General features: G+C 37.8%; 1 protein-coding gene and 1 long non-coding RNA gene across 5 annotated transcripts in view; one reads left to right on the forward strand and one right to left on the reverse strand.

Annotated features, from left to right (window-relative positions):
• Positions 1–21,883, forward strand: part of LOC106015885 (uncharacterized) — a 332,132-nt gene that overhangs the window by 186,768 nt on the left and 123,481 nt on the right. The gene's annotated exons all lie outside the window — the stretch shown is intronic.
• The window catches only part of CA10 (carbonic anhydrase 10), a 200,606-nt gene that overhangs the window by 152,656 nt on the left and 26,067 nt on the right, over positions 1–21,883 (reverse strand). For all 4 annotated transcript variants that reach the window (XM_038165425.2, XM_038165424.2, XM_038165423.2 and 1 more), the window contains one exon: positions 10,017–10,091. In XM_038165425.2, coding sequence (XP_038021353.1) covers positions 10,017–10,091 — 75 coding nt within the window. The remainder of the gene's footprint in view (positions 1–10,016; positions 10,092–21,883) is intronic.

Below are 21,883 nucleotides of genomic sequence, written 5' to 3' on the forward strand. Positions count from 1 at the left end.
TTAAAGACATACAGAAGATAAGTTAAAGGGAGGTCATAAGATGGTCCTAAAAAAAAATAATTTCTCCTTTGGGGGCCAACATCTATCAGCAATATGTTCTGGTGTCAAGTGAATGACTTCCAGTGTGACCTGGTTATTTGTGCCACATATTTCAATATTTTTCTCTTTCCACCAGATCCTGAAGGCTGTAGGCTGTGATGTTGTCTACATGCACTTGTGAATTATAGCAGTGCCATTTGCACAGCTGTAGTTAACGAGCTGTCAGGTTTCCCATTATGATGTTATGCTGTTATTTTCAGGGTTTATGTCCTGACTATAAAGTTGGTGACTGCTTGGTCTAGAAACACTAATGCATTTTTGTACATTTTATAAATATGAAATAAAAAGTGCCCTAATAAAAAACCACACTCTATTCAAAAAACAAAAAGTGGCAATTCTAAGTAATATTTTCACTTGTTGAAAAAAAACAACAAACAATCAATAACATTAAGGAAGCTTCCTTTTTTTGGCCAGAGTCATTAATTCTAATGCGATTTACAGCTCTGAAAAGGGTCAGCAGGTAGCTGGAAATGCATTATGTAGGTGACTGTTTTAAGGTGAATTTCTTTCTAAGACATATGAAATGTTGTGGTGACTGCAAATAGCATGGATCCGCAAATACCATGGTGACATGATGTTATATGATAGCTGTATTTTAATGTGTGTAAGTAACAGCAGTAAGGTTTCGCAAAATAATCATTGTCCATACTCTTAGGCAGGCAGACACGGCAAATGATGAGCATGGATTTTTCTCCTGAATTTGTTCGATGGATGCACGGTTCAGTGAATTCACAACTGACCTTTTTAGAGAGGTGCTACATGAGGAGGAAATTTTCACTGAGTACAAATGAGTGGTTTTAGAGTATCAAGTCAATAGCAATCCCATAATTGAAGAGTAATCCTATACATACATGCACACGCTGCTTTTGGAAATAAATCTCTTGCAGGCTACTGAATAAGTACTATGATATTACAGTCCTCTGATTCCATATTTACAATTTAAATCATAGCCGTCTGTAAAGAAAGTACTTGCATATGGTATGACAGATCTCCCTCTAGGTGAAAGTGTCATTTCCTTTTCTTTTTGACCTCTTTCTCCCTTAGGCACGGGATTGGATTTGACAAGGAAGTTTTGTGAGCAACAATAAATCTTTCATTGATAAGAAGTAACCAAGAGAGCATGCTACAACAGACCATATGCAGTGTAATGGTGTGATCTTATTCCACAGAAGTTTATTTTAGTTATAGATAAGTGTGTGTATGCAATTAGTATTATTTTCCTCTGTATGACTTGGCAAATTCTACCCCAATGACACTAAATTGTACTAATAAGATGTACAAACTGAAAATGGCATGCTATATTAATAGGAAATCCTCAGTGGTGCTGGGTTCATCACCCATGTAACACTCAGGAATAATCTCCCTGAAGACCGTGTAATAAGCTGATGTAAATATTCTCACCAAAATAAGAGATGGATTCCTAATTGTTACTTGCAAACTGTAACTCTTAAAATATACTTCTCTTCATCAAAGTGCTTTACAAGAATGTTTTTGTAAGTGGGATAATGACAGGAGAAGTGATGAGGATTTCATTAACTGTTTCCATGCTAAACTATGATCCCTCCCAGTTCTATTTCCCCACCCCCCTACAGTTTTCTAGGACTACCTAAGCAAACTTAAGATGCATCACTGTATCCCTTCTGTGATTAAATCCAATTATGTGCCATTACAAAAGAACAAAGAAAAATAGTTTCTTGGTACTCTCAGCGACTTCTTTCTCTATAAGGAAAACTGGATTATTAAGTTAGAGAAGTTTTTTGGGTCCCTGAGGTTGAATAGCCACTGATTCTTCTATCTGATTTCTTTGTGCTTCAGTTCTGCTTCTCTAGGACATGGATACCATCAAACCCCTATTGCCAAAGGGTGATACGAACTACTGATACTACAACTACCGTGTAAAGAGTAGCCTGTCATGGCATAAGATAAGAGAAACTTATTGAATGTAACAATACATATACTCAGCGGCACCAACGTGCCGGAGCTTTGCTGGCTGGCACTTAAAATTGTTCTGAGCAATCCTTCAGACAAAGTAAGGATTTACAAGCTTTCAGTTATGACTTAGTCATGGACTACTGCTTTTATATTTAGCAGCTTGTCAAGAATACAGTAAACCTTTTCCTCTATATACCAGTATTTATATTTAGAATTCCTTCCTTTGCTTTTAGAAAGAACCTAAGGAAAACACTCCTAGTATCAGCCTTATTGTTTCAGTGCAAACCCCCAAACTTTAGATGATAGGTCTAAGGTCCTGTACAGTGACGATCTTTATCTTAATTGTTCTTTCTTCTTATAACTCATACTAGTATCACTGCAAGGTAAATAGAACAATTTCAAAAGAGTAGGAAAGAGGCATTTCAACTTCATCAAAAAGTAACTGGAGTTACTTTTCCCCAAATTGGCATCTGACCCAACAGTAAAGTGTGAGATACAGTAATTGACAAGGATCTGCAGATTAGTGCCTTGAAAATCTTCCATATTAGGGGGGATATTGCTTGTGTCTTAGCAGAAGGAGCCTGCGGGTTCATTCAGCAGGAGAAGTACGAGACAGCTGGTAACACAGCAAGATACATCAGGCTATCCAGTGCAGTATTTGTTATAAAGGGAAGGCTTGACCTTTGCAGTACCTGACTGTGGCTAGAAATAGACAGGCAGACAACTTGAATCATTTGGTCCTTGTCAGCATAATAAAGCAAAGTCCGAGACACATCTGTTACATGCAATTTTCATTCTGTGGATGTTAACTGTAAATTAGGAGCGGAACAACAGCAACAAAAAAAAGCAACCAAGAAAGGTAATTAGGCTGTTGATGGGAAAAGGGATTGGAAATCACTTCAGCAGAGAACCGTGGTCCAACCACAAGTACAACAAGATTTAAAATCTGAGATTTTCAGAGATCATTACTGTGCTTAGTTCACAATAGAATGCCCTGAAGAACTCTGTAATGCCTTGAGGTCCTGTATATCTTCCTCTGCATGGACTCAATATTTTGGTATAGTCTTCCTTTACTGCTAAGCAGAACTAATAGAGAAAGTGATAAAAAGCTGAAGTTGCTTTCTTCTGATAAAGAAATATTCTACTTATTACTATCAAGCATAGAACATCTACAGACAGAAGGTTCTCTTTGCTTCTGCCTGCCTACACTACCCACCACTGTGACGTTAAAAGTCCACAGGCCACAGATGAGGGAAGAAATCAGATATGACTGGGCCAAATAGTTTATCGCAGTTTTTATAATGTAGTTTGAACAAGGAAATGTGACTAACACATACTTAACTCATCAGTCTCTTGTTTTATTCCCTTTCATCCTTGTCTTTCCTTCCTTTTGCCTTACTACCAGAAAGGGATCTTACAAAAACCCCTCATTGCCTGTCAGCCTTTGCATCTCTGGACAAAACACCATTCAGAAGGCTGTAGTGGCAGTTTTTCTTCCTGGTTTGAGGCTGACCACAATTGTTAATTCAGGAAACAGTCTCTCAGAAAGCATCTCGGGATATTTGTAGGTAATTCAAAACTAGCTTGAAATAAGGAACCAATTAGAAGAAAATTTCCTGTGCAGATTGGAAAGCCACTGCAGAAGTTGGATATAGCTTTAAAAAAAAAAAAAGACCATATTCCTATTTAATGCAACCATCTTTGTTGGCATGCCCTTGTAAGGGCTAGCCACTGCCAACAGAAATGTCAGCAAACAGGGAGTTCATATCAGCCACAGTGGTTTTTGCCTTTGAAGTTTGTTTTGTGCTGCTTACACGGTAGATGAGAATTCAGGATTCAGCTTGGTTGACAAACCCAGGGAAGGATCACTACCAAAGCTTTTAAGACAAAGCCCTTAATCCTGCTTAATTACTTAGAGTTACTGGACAGACAAAATGCCACTGGGCTACAGCCAGATGAATGAGCACCTTGTGTGTTCTCACTGGAACTTGCTATGAAAGTGCTGACAAGCTGAGCAACGTGCCCCTACTGCACGTCCCAAATGCTGTTAAATATAAACTTTTGTTCAGGAGCAATTTCTTAAATGAATAAACAAATTCCATTTCTCACACTTACAGCTTCACAATTAATGTCAGCTTTGATTTTTCTACCGCTGCTGTGATTGTTATTGAAGGGGAACATTGCAGATCACCACCCAAATCAAATATCTCTCATTATTTCTCCATCTATTCATGAAAGCAAGCAGATTCAGATTTGTATTAAAAGCAGGTAAATACATAAAACAACTCATGGTATTTATATTTGCTTAAAGCTTTGTGTAATCTAAAGTTAAGAGACACAGCTTGAGGTTTTTAAATACACCTTCTGCCATAAGGAACTATGGCATTGTTCTTAGTGGTATCAGTGACTTGCCAAGAGACGTTTCATCTCACAGTAAAATGTGAGCCACTACATAACACAAGTATTGGAGGATTTGCCAGAAAAATCTAGTGCACTAAACCTGTATCTGGAAAATTCAGAATTCAATTCAGACATAGTACCCAAAAAACCTTTCTTTTAGTAAGACTAAAAGTAGACTAAACCTGGAGGCCAGGTTGTATCACATGGTATTATACTTCTTTGTGAAGGTATACTATTATGTAGAATCATAACCAGATCCCAATATGCTAAATTCCATTGATTTTCATATTTAAGTTCAGGGATAAATCAAACCACTGAGGTCTAATTTGCCCTCTAACCAGCCTCTTTATATCTTTAAGATAAAGACTCAAATTTTCAGGTTGATTCTTATGGTCTCAGTAAGCACAGTGCTGCTTACTCATGGGAGAAAGTAATAAAAATGATCTGAAACTCAATGCTGTAATTTGGTTTCAAGTCAGAAGATGAGCAAATGATGCCATATCTGGTATTAAAAATGAGGCCATCAAGTGTCCACTGTCAATAATTTTCCTTTCGTCTTCCAAGTTAAAAGCAATCAACTCACATGTTCCTTGCTGTTTTAAAATAATAGATGGTATCATTAATTCAAAAGTGAGACTGGCTTTACTTTTTTGTTGTATTTGACTCCCATAAAACAAACAAAAAACACTACTTAGTTTCCTCTCTGGTTACGTTATTTGTAAACAGTCCATTTTTGCAGAATCATTGAAGTTTAAAAGAAAAGAAAATATCTAATAAAAAATATATTTCCTTCAAGCTATCTTTAACTGACAACCAAAGCTGAAATATTGTACATACTAACCTAAGTTCCAATCAATAAATGAATGCTTTCCAGAATCTATGCTTTATCACCCTGCAGAAATGAAGTATTCCAATATATTGCTTTCTAAAACAAAGAATGCTATTATTGTTCCAATAAATAATTATATATGGCTGGTTAATTCTTCAGAGTTGGCACTAGACTGAATGATTTTGAGAGTGCATGAAGACTGTTTAAAATGCTATTGTAGCTCAGCATCACTGTTTTCACTGACAAGCAAAATGCACCAGACGGTGAAAATGCTACAGCCTTCTTAAGTCCCAAAATAAGACAAGAAGAAATGTTATAGTTAGTATAAAAGGGAGCAATGCAGGAGTAGCAATCAGTAGGTTTATGTTTTGTATTATGTAAGCAGACAAACTAGGTGATTACTGACCTCAACATATGAAATAAACTCTCTGAAAAGCTCATGCACTAAGCTATCCTCCAGTTACAGAGGTGTTTAAAATGTCTGTGGGTGTGAAGTTTTGTACCTCAGTTTCAGGCTTTGGACAAATGGTTTGTGGTTCTTACAGTGACCTACCTGTCAAAGGTTAGTTTTGGACATGTACATATATTTGTAATTAAAAAGAAATCTTAATGACCACACAGGAGAAACTGAGGACACTTGAACTGCCTGCACAGGCCACAGCAAAAGCATATTGATAGAGCAGGAATTTTAATACCAGGTTTTGACACTCATGACCACAACTGTTGGATATTTCAGGCTTCTTTTTCCTTGTAAGTCACTACCGAATTCACGCATTTCCTCCTTGGAGGGAATTTCTTAGTGCTTCACAAATGCTGGCCCTGTGTTCCTTTTGAGTCATTGTAGCTTTGCCAGCTGGTCTATGTTAGGGCATAATCCCATCAACAGCAGTCTAGCATGAGCAGCATTAATCTCTAGCAATTTCTTCCCTTTTACAGTACAAGTTACAAAAGGGACTATGGAAAACAGATTTCTCATCTCAGAGAAATGGGTAGCCTTTGTTTTGGTGATCTGTAGCCAGTAATGAATCACCGCAGAATTAGATCTTTATCTGGAGTGAAAGTTGTTTTAAAACTTCTAGTATATGGAAGGAGGAGAAAATTATCTGCTTCAGCAAAATGGCTTCTTCCTCATAGCTAAGATTAGCATTATCACCATGTAAAGTAATTTCAGGCTTGCTACGATTCAGTAAGGGTCACAAAAACAGTGTCTTCCCAGGACAAGAAACACTCATGCCCTTCTATTAACATATATTCCACAAATTTGGTAACAGGATGGAGCTTTGGCAAGAGAAGTCTATGACCACAAATTAGATTTAACCACCTTTGTATTTTATACATACCACAGCACACTATTATGATGTTACCAAAAAAACACGAACACGATCAAGAGAATCAATACAGTCAGACACAAGAGTATCAAAGGTTATGAGCATGTATCTGAAGTACAAGAAATGGTACAGAGCAGTTTGAAATATTATTGCTCTTGTCACCCAGAAAATGCTTGCATGACTGCAATACACAACATATTGAAAGTCACAGCAAAGCTCAGCCAAACAAAAGATACAGCAAAAGAAGTATTTTAACCCATCGTGAACTACTTTGATATTCCATACAAAAAAGTCTGTGTAGTGAAAGTATGTAATATAGATTATTTGATTATTATGCAAATCACTAAGCTGAAAGAAGAGTACCCATTCTTCATCCTTGAACATTCCCTGAAGTTTAATTCAGAACCTAATTTGCATTCAATTAACATTTTAAAGCACTACCTCCTAGTTTGTTTGCCTGCATGATTTAAATCATAAGAGCAGTTCTTTGCTTTTAGGAACAGGTGAGAGATAGAAAAGATCTCTGGTATGTACAGAGTCCCAGCTAGCCATTGATGCACCCTCCTTCCTGTGCTGAGCAACTCTGCACCCTTAGCCAAGTAAGGCTTAGCACTAAGACAGACGTGAGCCACAGTTAGTATGAGAAAACTTAAAAACTTGACAGTCACCATCACTCTCTTCTCAGTTGAGCAGTGCAAGAAGGGGGGTTAAGAAGACACTGTGAGGGGCCTTGTAGCTCATCTCTGCTTATATCCTCTCCTAGCTGTGAGATGCAAATCAGTGATTGTAAGCCACTGGTTGATAACATGTAATTTAAGCTGAGAATTCAAGATTCTGAGAAAAATAATGTGTGCCACTACAGGTATTATGATTGGAAAGGGATTTAAAATAACGTTTCTAAAATGTGTCCCAGAATATACAGAGAGGGGAATGTAATGAAGTATAGTTTGATTTTATGAAATGCTCAAAAACAAATTTGTGCAGGATCCACAGCATTAGTTAGGACCTGAAATGCATCCAAAACAGTATTCAACTGAAAAACTTATGAGTGGAATATTCTAATATAGGCACTTTGTGGTATACTCAGCTGTATTTGTGTTGATCACATTGCTTAAATTGACAAAAGATGCCAATTTTGAGCTGCAATGACAGAGGCTTGGACAAATACTCCTTTCTAATAGCTTTTGGGGCAGTAACTTTCAGCACAAGGACAGGACAAACAGCTGCAGAAGGGAAACATCTTTGCACATGGTTATAGCTGCTTGCTTCAGTGCGCACCAGTCAGCACCTTCAGCTATAGCTCCTCAGGCTGCCCATCAGCTATCATCTCTCAGGTGTTAATTAGCATCTCATGTGAGATCTGATGTGTGGCTGCTAGCATTATGGATGAGCTTAATATGCACTAACATATCCTTTGTGATGTGTTTGTCTGAGATCATAGCCATAAAAATAAATCATTGAAATGCTTTAAATGTGGTTGTCAAAGATTCCAAAGTTGCTGAAAAGAATTAGTTGTTTGTTCTGTGAAAATTTGTAGGAGTTCTTTCTTCTGCTGCAGCTCATAGGTTGTAGAGTTGAATTTGAAAGACATGTGACATTCTGCAGGGAAGGTGCCCCCAGATTACCCTTACTTTCTGCATGGCTACATCAGTGAGCTATTCATGATAGTCCTTCTGGACCAATTATTCTTGATTATGTATGCTAGGTTAGTCCAATATTTAACATGCATGGGTAATTCCAGGTTCTTTCAGAAAGGATGTCTTTCTCCGCACTAGTCTAGAAAGTCTTCTGTCTTGAATGTCTGAGTCATGACTGTTCCCTCCTGATTCTTCTAAGGATATTCAGCATGTTCCCAAGCCCAAACTTCACATGGTATTAAGACTGGAATACCACAAGCATTTACATGTTCTTCAAAGGTTACTATGATTTTCAGATTTTCTTCCCCACTGTTAACATTAGGAACTAAACACGAACATGCTGTAGTGTCTGACAGGCCAAATGATTCTCAAGTAAACCTGAAAAGCAGCTTTGTATTGCATCAATATGTAATTAAGCTCTGGGCTTGTAGATGTTGAGTTTTGTATGTGTTTTCACATGAATTTCCATGCCAGAAACTTCTGCATTGAAATATTTCATCTAATTTGCACTAGTATTCGTATTGAGATAATCAACATTTTGGATATTTCTAATGACTGTCAGATTGTATCTGTTGTCACAACAGTGAAAATATCTATGATAGATTAAATCAACAGACTCTTAGGAATAGTTTGTGTCGTGGCAAAGTACTAGTGCTAGTACATTGAGGAAATAAAGATCAAGTTTTTATGGTGCATTCAGGACAGAACTCGACGCACTATTTCAACTTATAATACATACCTAATATACATAAATTAATACATGTTTGTCTCAATCACATTGAAAACGTATTGAACAAAATCAGTGAATGTCTCTGAGTATACAGTGAATGCATACTGAGTAAGCAATGAATAGAAAATGAACATTGCTAAAGTTTCCTGTACACCCCCTCTAGTGGAAGCATCTAGTCAAATGGAACAGTAAAGGCCCAAAAAAGTCATTTTGTTTGAAAGGAAGAGTAAAATAATTTACAGAAATGGAGCACAAAAGATCACGTATCATATGAGGGTCAAAAACAAAATAAAAAGAAGTCAGTCTAAGAACAACTAGTACTTAGGCAGCTTGAATCCTGAAATGTTAAGAGAGAGCTAGAAAAGAGCAAGCTAAGGCCTAATCAGAGCACAGGTTATTTAAGGAGCATGTATCATTAGGATTCCTGGTACAAATGTTTTGGAGGAACTCTACCAGTATTGAGAATACTGGGCTATTGCTATCCTGAATTTCACTTCTATCAGGTAAATTCAGTTGGCATTGCTCATTTATATCCTTTTAGCTACCCACTGATTATTTACTAAATAATTTACTAAATCTTACTGAAGCCAAGTTAGGGTTTCGTCTTTTTTCCCCCCAGTGTTTCGTGTTTTGAAAACAAAAAACAATGGAAATTTGCTTGCTAGGTTCATGTTTCAATTATGTTGCTTGTTGCTTTCCTAATATACACTTATATTTGTAGAAATGGGATTGTCTAAAAGTGATAAAAGTGACATCAGATAAGCGCAGTCCTGCTTTTCAGTCTTCCCTTTCTCTTTCTATACATAGAGCACATTCACTGTGAGAAAACAGGAATGTCATCAAAGCAATTTCTCTTTCCCTGAAAACAGCTACAGTCTTCAGAGGATATATTGCTAAAACTTTTCTACCTTTAATGACGATATGTTGATTACCTGTGTACTTCATATCTTTGCAGTGTATTAAAAAACAAACCTAAAAATTCTACCCCATCCCAAACCCAACTATACTAATTCCAGTGGGGAAAAACATAAAGTAATTAAAAAAAATTAAAATGCACTTACCTGGAACAAAGCTTCCCTGGACCACCTCCTTATAAGCCCACCAGCCCTCATGGATTTTTGGTGAATTTTGTTGAGCTAGAAAGAAATAAACAAATCATAAAATTAACACAAGGCATAGGAAGTATTTAATTACAAGAACTTTGGGAACTCTAAATAGAATATCATCTTCAACAGAGGAGCCATTCCTCAAGTTCCCAAATGATGTCTGTTCAATTTACTGAATTGTGTTAGTGCCTGTATCTTGGAGCACCTTGTCTCTGTTTCTCAGACAGTAAAATATACTTTCTGAAGAACTGATCACTAAATGTAAAATTTCAGGTAAAAACTGAGAATTTGTAACACTTGTGAATGTTTCTGTGTCAACCATAAATTCAACAGAGGATAAAAATGCAGATAAAGAGTGCGCTGCACTCATTTTCGGTAGTCAGTATTGGAGCCTGAGTCTGTAGACTGAGCAGCAATTTCTCCCCTTCCTTTCCCAAGTTCTCCAGTAATCTCTCACTTTGAATAGAAAGAAGTGATGGAGTGAACTGCAGGCAACAGCTGTATCTGTAACTGTTTCTCCTCTCATCCCACGTGCCCTGAGTTCCAAAACAAAACCAGAATGGAAATGGGTAACCCATGGCTTTACAAACATTGGTTCATACTATACTGCTCAGGCAGGAAGATGAGGTTTTTCTGCCATCTCCTCTGTCTGCAGCATAGCATCCACTAGTTGTCCCCCATCCCAGTCATCCTGTAAGCTATAGCACAGTGCAGTTAAACAATAAAAGCTTTCTTTGACCAATATTCTGAATGCCATAAAGATAATCTAAACTTTGGATAATATTTGTCCCTGATGAGACTGTTGCTTAAATAACTTCTCTACATTCCCTGAGAAGCAAAGAGTGGAAAGGTTTTGACCACTCCATAAGGTCATTGCTTCATCTTGACTTGCAGGAAATCAGCACTGAAGCAAATTTTATGGTTAAAATATAAAGTATTAATACAAAAATGTAGAATATAATAGTTTCAAAGCATATACAGACACAGCCGGATAAACGTTTGGTTAATTTCCATAAGACAGCAGATCAGACAATATGCAAATATGCTGTAGAGAGGTGGGGGTTGGCCTGTTCTCCCATGTGCCTGGTGACAGGACGAGGGGGAATGGGCTAAAGTTACGCCAGGGGAGTTTTAGGTTAGATGTTAGGAAGAATTTCTTTACTGAAAGGGTTGTGAGGCACTGGAATGGGCTGCCCAGGGAGGTGGTGGAGTCACCATCCCTGGAAGTCTTCAAAAGACGTTTAGATGTAGAGCTTAGGGATATGGTTTAGTGGGGACTGTTAGTGTTAGGTTAGAGGTTGGACTCGATGATCTTGAGGTCTCTTCCAACCTAGAAATTCTGTGATTCTGTGAAATGTTCTGCCATCACTTGTGTTTTGCTTGGTATCTTCGTGTTTAGAGCAACTCTCTTTCACTGAGCTACAGAAAGCTCAGCTAGCTTTTGTATTATTAGTTGTGTTTTTTTTTTTAATCAGGCACTTTCAATCCCTTGCACTAGGTCTAAGAAATTTTAACATCTAGTACACAGCTACAAAAATGCTGGATTTAGCAGATTTCTGCTGCAGTTTCATTTCTAGATCACATATTATATACAGAAGGCACAATTACCCTGGGAAAAGTTCCAACATTATAATAAAATTGTTGTCGTCATTAAAACTTACAAAGAGAATGTGATACTCAGACTAAAAGGGATAAAAGATGAGGACCACTGCATACTGTTCTATCAGTAACAAAATAATAGTTATGATTTAACTGACTGTAAATTGCAGAAACAAAAGTAAAGCTGAAGTTAATTAAACATACTGACAGAAGGCCCAACCATTTCTGCTTCCCAGAAGCCTGGGCACACAGCAGAATGGGGTACTTCTGGATGTAGATTTCCCCTTGGAGTACTCACGCTTGTGCCATCAGTTGTATGGTGACGTTAAACTGAAAGGGCTGCCATACTGTGTACTCTTTGCTTTCTGCAGATGACATTACCTTCACTTTTTAACCTCTGTATCACTGTGTAGAGAACTCAAACTGTGTCTGGCTTTGTTGTGCTGGACTACACTATACGAACATTTGGAAAATGGCAAATCCCAACCCACAATCCAAAATATCTGAGCAGCAAAATATTCATACCCAGCCTGATCAGTGATTTTTGGAATCCCAACACTGGTTCACAGAGGTTACTTTTATGGTTATGTGCAACAGAAGGCCTTAAAGATTTCAGGATGCTTCAGCAATAGGAGAGAACACTAATATATGAGTCCCAAAAAGCACAGCAATTATTCTTCCACTTAAAATTCCCCAGAAAATTAAAGTGCATTCAGGTCATCACTGATACACACATCTAAAGCTAGTATAGCCAACCAGAGGCAGCTGCATTTTATAAAAGGGTGAAAAAAGTATATATGTAGATTCAGGCAACTTAAGGAGACTTCAGGGAGGTCACAATTTTCAAAAGGAACTGTTCTTTGTCAGTATTTATAGAAACATATACAACAGAAAAACGTATAGGTTTTCCCCATCTAAATATGTGCCAGGTCTGAAAGAAATAGTCCAGTATTCAGTTTAAACCAAAATTAAAGGGCACCAGCTCTGCAGTTCTGTTTCATTGTGTTGAGCCAAACACACACACACACAAAGCAGTATCAGGAAAACTAAGATTTTTGCCATATTTTTAAAAATCTGTTGCATTAGTATGGAAACAAAGACTACATGAGATGAGCAAGAAAATTAGATTATCAAAGCTTTGTACTAAATAATTGGATGTCTGTGCAATCACTTCAGCTATCAGAGAAGACCATGACCTGGCATCACTCTGCACTTCCCCCAGATACCAGATCCTTATCTCTTCAATATACATGAAAATGAAACACACAAAAAGGAATGCAATAAGCAAATAGTCTGCTTTTCCACAGCTATATAAAGTGCCTAAGATAGAGCAAGAGCACTGGTGGGCTACTCCTGATTCACAGAAAACTGAGGCCACTGAGGAAACTGAGAAGCAAGGCACATTGTTGTTCTGAGAGAGGAGCTGGGGAGATGCGCAGTGCCATGCCAAGGCTTCTTGAACCCTGAAACCTCTACCTTTTATACCAGTTCAGGTAGAACATCCTGCAATAACAGCACAGTGACTGAACATAGATTTTCACTCTGTTGTGCATATGAAATCTAGCTTGGTGCCAAAGATTTACTCCGATTGATCCTGCAGGGACTTTGCTTAAGGAAAAAGATTTATAAAGCTCTAATTCCTCTGAATGCAGAAGGAGAAGGGATTGGTAAGGGCAAGAAGCAGATAGTGTCTTCTGAGAACTTCTCCTAACCCATTACCCAATCTGTCTTTTGAAAGTGGGCAAGTGGTCTGATGAGAGGAGCAAAAAAGCTGCTCTCTGTTTATGAAACAGACCCATACCTGGATTAGCAATGGAACAAAGGAATATAAAATTAGAATGAACAGACATATGGACAGTCCTTGCTGGGAATCCTATCTGGGCCACTTACACCTGATGCCCATACAACACAGGGTCTGTACAATTGGTGTATCAGTGCCCATCTGACAGCATGGCACTGTGCCTGGATAAACAGGTTCAACCTTATGGCTTAGGAATTATTGCCAAGGAAAAGGATTCTTCATATGCGCTACCTCATGACACTGCAAATAGCAGAATTCTCTCCACATCCTTCTTATTTCAATTAAAGAGAAACTATTGTACATCTCATTACAATTCTCCTGCTTGAGGACCATAAAGAGACATGCGTGCTCGCTTTGTGGCTTCTGGTATTCCTGTGTGCCTACCCGAATAGAGAGGCGCCTACGTGGCAGCTCCTTTGTTTTGGTAGGACCTGTCATAAAATACTAGGGAGGCAAAAGGCCTAGAAAGCAATTCTGTGTTACTGGAGAGGGTTAAGTATCTAAGTAAAATAAATCATTTCCAATACCTCAGGGACTTATGCTTTTACTGCTGATTTCAAAATACCCAGAGTAGGAACTTGTACAGAACCTTTACGTGCCTTTTGTTTCCAAGATGCATCATTGCTTCTCTAAGGCATCAAAATAAACAGGCTAAACCAAAGAAACACTTTGCTGTTTGGAACAGAGCACAGGTAGCTCTGCAACAGCTATGTTATCATCAACAATGTATTCTGCATTAGCAGGGAAGGTCCAAAATGCCAGGTTTGTCCAAAGTGCTAGAGGATATTGGAATGACCTCCATTTGCTACAGTGTTCTCTTCCTCCTACTGAAATCACTGGAATCTGAGATTAGTCGTCGTGCGGATATAACACCATTATGTCAGACCTATTGCAATGCAGCTGCTGTAGAGGAGACAGGATATTTATTCAGAGCAGAAATGACGTGTTGGTTTCATTTTGTCAGGTTATTGGAGGTCTGTCTTATTGTGGAGTGTAAAACTAAAGGCTAACCTCTGCAAGATGTCAAGCATTTTCGTTTCCTTGTGACTTCCATGTATAGAAAAGTAGCACTTCCTATATTACAACTACAGTGCAGTAAACAGAAATGCCAAACGATGCCAATGCCACATAAACTCAACAGCTACCTATGTCTAGCTTATTGGTTAAAACCTGTAGGCTTACAATTCAAAGAGGAGCTGTGTACTCAGTCAAAATGTTTTAAAATCATCACATAACAGTGTATCCAGTGTACCCAGATGCTGTATACAGCATGTAGGTGCTGAAATACCTGCATAAGAAGATTCAGAGACGCCTTCATCTAGTTGGATGGCTAATGCTAACACAATATAAAACACAATAATTAATAATAAAATACCCTCAGTAAATATGGCTATTTGGATTAGATAAGTAAGTTATTCTACTATTAGTTATTTACTTTATTTAAGCAAAAGATAGAATGTCTTGCATCTGATGCCGTCCACACCTGAGCATAAGCCAGCAGCATCCTGCCCGATCAGAGTTCTCCATTCCTTGACTACCATTTCACCCAGATAAAAAATGCTGGACTATGGAGAAACCTTTTTATATTTGATTTTTATTGATCTGAGCTCTTCTGATTGATACATTAATCATTCTGTACATTTCTCTCTTAACAGTCTGCTTTTGATGACCTGATCAGCATTGCTCTGGCATTAAATACGTAAGAATATATATTTAAACAAAAAAAAGTGGAAAAAGTAGTTTAATATTTTTTTCCTAAACTCCATTTCCAGAATGCTATACAATGTACACACTTTGTAATTATTTTAAATTCATAGTTTTAATTACAACATTTTATGTGTATCTTTTGCACACTGTTAAACCCAAGGATGTGTTGCCTGAATTCTGGATGGAACACAGACTTGCTCAATCTAAACAATCATTTTTGACATCTTGAATCATACAAGTACCAGCTTTTGGCTCACACCAACAAAGGCCTCTTAAAGCAAATGGAATAGACATGTTTAAAGTGGACCAGACAGCAGGGGAGCTAAGCAGATGCAATTAGCTTAAGATTCAGCCTTCTAAAATTAATGTTCACTTTGTTTAAAACAAGTCTGTACATAATTGTAGCTATTATTTAAGACATTTTATGTATCCTTTTATATATTAAGAAAACACAACAAACCTAACAACACATGCACTTCAGGCACTATATAAAGCATCATTTATAAATGAATACTTACAGGACATGAAAGGTTAGCCTGCTTATGAATACTACAGCCTACATTGTATGCATCACCATACGATGAGGGAGGAAAAACAAAACAAAGGATTATAAAGGGATCAATAAATAAAATGCTTTCATCAGCTATGCCAGATTTTTTTTTTCCTGGATAACATTTTGCTCAGAAAACATGCAAATGCTCTTTCATTAAGTTAATACTTTCCAATTCCATAAATCCTTCTTCCACTGTCCCCATGTGTAAAAGCTCTCACTGCTGCTGTGAATTGCAAACAGTATTCAACACAGGCAAAAGGGACGTGACCTGTTTTTATCATGTCTGAGGGCAAAAGCAAAGTACTACCATGGGAACTCTGCTATGGCACAGAGACTTGACTATTCTCTGTATTTTCTACTTATTGTAATTTTGTGTTCCAGTATGACTACAATTAAAAACCTGGGCCAAAGGGTAAGATTTCATATGAGCAGGCTGATATGTATGCAGGCAGTAGTAACAAACTACGTGGCATTATATTGCAGTATAGCCAACAGCTGCATCTACTCTCCCTGTGTAGTTGGCTTTTGATGAGAGCCACCAAGTGTCCAGAGCCACTAAATTCTGCTTGAAGAACCTTAAACTAAGATGTTTGCAACTACTTAAGCCCAGAGTAAAAAAAAAAAAGCATTCTTCTTACACCACTGTTTAACCAGAACTCTGCAAAACTTTGGTAGTACCTGGCAGTAGCCTGGTTTGCAGGATGTGCGATGTGTGTGTAAGGCTCAGCTCAGTTCTGTGACCGTGCACTTCCACTTACCTACCAGTAAACATGAGTTGTAATACCAGTTATCATCCTGTTGTGTTTGAGAAATTAAACGGCAGGATTTAGTAGAAGGGATCACATGAAACTGTGTTTATTAGGTGCTTGTTAATGGCAGCTGTATAAATAGATGGTTTTGGGTGGTGGGTCCTAACTTGTAATAAGCACTTTTCCATAAGGGGTATTTGCCCAATCATGCAACTGTTGTTTAAGTTCTAATATATTGAAGTTCTAATATATTGAGTTCTAATATATTGAAGATACATATTCTATATTCTATATTCATATCTATATTCTATATATTAAGTTCTAATATATTGAAGATACAAGAAAATATTAAATTTTCTTGTATCTAAAGCTTTTAGTGAGAAAAAGTTGAAATCCCTTTGACGTACTCCTCCCTGAGCACCAAACTATACCAATGGAAATGATGGATTGCACTGCGGGGTGAATTTATGTCACTGCGCCCAATTTAACATGAAACCTGCATACTGTTCCTAACTCCAGTTGTAAAACATCAAACATCCCTGTAAAGACATCCTTTTAATGTGACTAATGCACATGTAAAATATGAAGTCCACATAATGTCAAAGACAGTATGTTACCCTCTCCAAGTAGGTTTCGGCATTAATGGCTGGAATGCTAAGATGCTGTTCCATTTAATAATTTTTGCTTCAATTTTTAAAATATTTTTTTGGGGGGTTAATTTTCCTTCAGTAAAATTTAACTTCTGAAGGGGTTAAGAAATAGAGAACTTCAGTATAGCTCTCTGTGTTGTCCAGGAAAGCTGAGCAGATTTGTTTGATGTGACAGAGTTCTACCCAGAAATTTATCAACTTTGGACGTGACCCTCTTCTTACCCAGATCCCAGAGGTATCTATGGGATTCACTTTGTTTTTGAATGAGGTATGGTTGGCGCTAGAGTCAGAACTGCATCAAAGCTGAACTACTGTAAGAAATCAAAGCAATTAAATTAATGCAGGAGAAAAATACATAGCTCTATTGCAGCAATTAGAACAAAATACTGTTTGTAAGCGGTGCAAGAAATTCAAAACGGTAAGCCAGAGACTCAGCACCTTTCATTTCAAGACAGTCACTGATGGCATGCTTAGGGTTTCATGGGTCCTAAACCTTGTTAACACTATTTGGCTCTCACCATTTTCCAGAGTTTCCTCTATGAGTATCAGCACACAGCATAGTCTATTCTGTGTTGTGATCGATGGGGTAGTTTCTCTCTGATCAGTTGCTTAATCATGTCTAGATACAAAGTCTGAAAAGCTCTATAAAATAATGTAGTAAGAAGAAGCAAGACATCTTGTGATATTAACTTCTGAAATAGCTCTTACTTTATATTGTGCTGCATGCCCTCCACTTCCATTAATTTCAATGCAGTTTGGGGACACTCAGCAACTTCAAAGCAATGGTCTCAATATCCTTGAGCCTTTATACTTCAATACATTATTAATGCTAAATTAATAGGGCTTCCTTTAAAAGGAAACCACTAAGTTCCTTCCACAGGAGCACACATGATATTGACATCTCATCGAGTTTATGACCCTACTTGCTCTCTGTACTCTCTAAACATAAAGTCACCAACCAGTAACAGAACAAACAGTTAGAGACCGTCCTGTTAAGTGCCATAGGCAGATCTTTTTTATTCTTTTCCTTGGCTACAGTAAAGAAAAATGATTTCTTCAGCATTCTTCCCGTGAGGGAGCTGTGCCCAGAATTTAATATTTGTCACTGCTTAGGAAAACTCAAGGGTAAAAATAAAGGTCTTCCAATTAACCTCAAGACAAATGGCATGGCATCAGTAATAGGGGCTTGATCCTACAGAATACACAGCAGCCTCATATCACACTGAATTCTACAGCTTCATGAAACCTTGTGGTCCACAATGTGATATGGGAACATTCTGGAGGGCTACGTCATATGCAAAGAATTAACAAATGCTTAACCAATCCTATTACACATATTTCCACAGTCTTAACAGTGGGGACATACATGAAAAAGAAGCAAGAAGGCTGCCTCTAATTACCCTTGAAAACTTAGCAGAACTATAAATGACACTCTGTAGGCCTAACACACACGTTACTCTAACTTCAGGTAATACCAAATGACGCACTTTTCTGAGACGGGAGGAGTCGTGTTCTCCTGGCTAACAAAGCTGCATATAAACAACTGCAACAACACAATGTCATTCAAAAGATAATAGAGGGGAGGCAAAATTATTCTGATTACGCTGAATTGGATTCAGAGACCTAGATTTTTAGGCATACTGGGGTTGATAGTCAGGGCACTAATCCAGATCATCTCACAGCTCACTGGACTACTGAAATCCTCAGCACTTAAACCTTATGTCCTGATGTTTTCAGAGATCAAAAAGTCAAAAAATGTTTTTCTGACCATATAATAACAGCTTTGCCACCATCAAGAAGAAACCTAATGTCAGAGGATAAGCCAAGATATGGATCCATTTCAGGCAGTGGTATCAAAACAGAAAATTGAACCCATCATAATGTGACTTTCTTGCAATTGCTCTTCATCACCACTTCAGTTTATTAGTTTCTTAGCAGAAAGTGGTTCTTGGTTACAGTTACTAGACATTTCTTAACAGAATACAAAAAAAACCCTCACAACTTTCTATCTAATTTTTCTGAATTTAAAAGTGACAGTCTTTATGTCAATGAGTAGTAGATTACACCATAAATTCTTTCAGCGGTGTTAAAAAGATTTTGAAGTATTTTTCAACATAAAGTATTGTTTCAGACTGACGTAGATTTTGATCTGCTCAGAATAAGGCTTCTACATCGTGCAGACTTTCAGAAAAGCCCGGTTTATGCCTATCACCATCACTACACATGACAAGAGTAGAAGAGTCTTAAATAGCAATGAATTCATTAAATTCCCTTTAAACTGCCAAAAAGGGTTAGGATCATTGGGTTTAATTGTGTGCAACCAAACGCTGAGATGCCGCAAACTGTCAAAAACTCCAAGGCCCATGTTAACAATACAGGGTTTATATATACATTTCCTTCACTCCATTCCTGGAAAACTGTGAAAAATCAGTGTATATTACTGGAGGCAAGAAAAAGGACTGGAGAGATATCTGCTTATGAGATACAAGGGCAACTCAGAACAAGAAAAGATTTTTAGAGACCCCAAAAAGCAAGGAAAGACTGGCCCTGCATCATAAAAAGGTATTGAAGGTCACAAACTGTGAGTATACTTACCCACTACATCATTAATGAACCCCAAATCAGTTAATAAAACAAAGTGCACAGCTCAGAATCCCTGAAGTATTTAACCTGGCCACAAGACAAACATGAACACTGTGTATCAACAGCATTAACTTACTTTGCATGAATTGAATTTATGATACCAGAGGCAACTTAGTAAAGTAGAGAAGAAAATAAAGTAGTGTCATCAAACCCTCAATCCACTTACTTCCTTGTAACCTAAATGATGGAGAGTCAAGAAAATAGAAACTTTTTTTTTTTAAACTTCATCATGCTCCCAATCTTGAAAGAAGACAAATCACTCTCTCTGCCTCTCCTCACCATTTTTGCTTCCCTGCAGTTCTGTGGAATATCCCTCAGAGATTACTTCTATCATCCATCTGTCCATAGTTGTATTTATCCACTGATGCTGGACAAAGTCGTACCCTTCCCCCTCTCTGGACTGATTCCTGAGATAGCAGCATTATTTTGGCACTCCGCTACTATTCTGTTATTTAAGAAACATTTACAACAACCACCCTATTCCAAGCAACAATACACTTGGCTAGAAATGATGCAGCTATGTCTACCTTAGGTGATGGTAGAGAACAGTTTATCCTTCCAAACCTTACTAAATTTCTTGGCTTCTTGGTCCTTGCAAAGGTGTCCCCTATGCATCCTCCTCAGCCACTTCTTCAGCCATGAGTCAAAAGCAGTGATTTGCTGTTTTCCTCTGCCTCTCATTCAGTTTTGAAGTTAAGATGGAAGACATTTCACACTGGCTGCAATGCCTGTACCTGCTTCGTTTTGCTGTTTTAGAATTTTAATCGCTTTCTCAATTTTTGATGCAGAAATCCCAGGTAGGCAAAAAAAAAAAAAAAAAAAAAAACACAAAAAAAACACCTTCATTTGGTTATCTCTGTTGTTCACAGCTTGCTCTCCTTGTCTTTGAGAGATGAGACTTTGGACAAAGATAAAAGAAAAAGAAAAAAAAACAACACTAGAGTCAAGAATTCAGAAAATATATTTAGTTTAAGAGAACTGTATGGAGAAATATGCCACTGCAAAGGTTTCATCAGGGATTTCCTAGCTTTCCTTCTTTTCATCTGTGTGTTCCTGTTTCTTCCAAGTCAAAACCCACAGAAGTTTCAGACAGTCTTATATATTTACCTGTAGCAAGAGGAAAGAATTTTCTTTAGTGAGGACAAAACCAAGTCAGGACTGGAAATGGAAGCTGTAGCTTTTAAATGTGTATGTTTCCCATCTCATTGGCCTTGCATATCTGAAGCAGAGATGCCTGGCAGTTTCCAGTGTCCTTTGAAAACCAGACAGTATTGCATCTGCTACCCAGGTTTCCTCCATATTTTATTTATGTTTACCTTTATTCTGAAAACTTCTCAAGGTCTACTTCTGTGCTAAACCTTGTTATTGCTCTGTGTTTCATCTTTGGCTGAGACCTTGACTGAAAAGAAAAAAAAAAAAAAAAAGAAGGAAATCCTAGGAGCTGTGAAAGCCCTGCCTCCTTCACACTCCATGGGGCAGAACTGGTGACAAGCTGCAGATGGGATCATCCCAGTAGCTCAGCCACAAACACCAGCTGCCCACCACCTACTGAGCAAACTACTGAATATGATGGCAGTACAGGAAAACCTGTCCATCGATAATACTCATTGCCCTCATCATTTAATTTATAATCATGCTGAACAGTTATCCATTTATTGATGTATGTAGATACCCACTAAATCTCCACCTAAACTCAACCACAGCACAGTACTACAAAGTAACGTACTACCTTAGCAGTAAGCCCATGAGCCCCAGAACAGCAGCTTTCAAAATACCAGAGACAGGGAAAAACATCCTCAAATGCAAGGCAATTCAGAGAAGCTTTCCTTCTTTCAGTTAAGATCCTTATTATTTTAAATTTTTATCAGTGAATGCTTCAAAGAACAATTGAGAGTAACTCTGGCAAATTCTTCTATGCAGCTGCCTGCAGAAAACACTACATACCCTGGAGACACAGACATCCCATACCTGATTATGCACAAATAAATGCCTGCTGAGCTTTCCACATATACTGAGCACTGGAGATGGGAACAGAACAGTAGGATATGCAGAACTACAGACCTAGTCCGTAAACATAGCATCTAACAGAAATCAGGCCCTCATGTCCTGTACCTGCTTCT

Source organism: Anas platyrhynchos, chromosome 19, assembly GCF_047663525.1.
Source record: "Anas platyrhynchos isolate ZD024472 breed Pekin duck chromosome 19, IASCAAS_PekinDuck_T2T, whole genome shotgun sequence".
NCBI classification, from domain to species: Eukaryota; Metazoa; Chordata; class Aves; order Anseriformes; family Anatidae; genus Anas; species Anas platyrhynchos.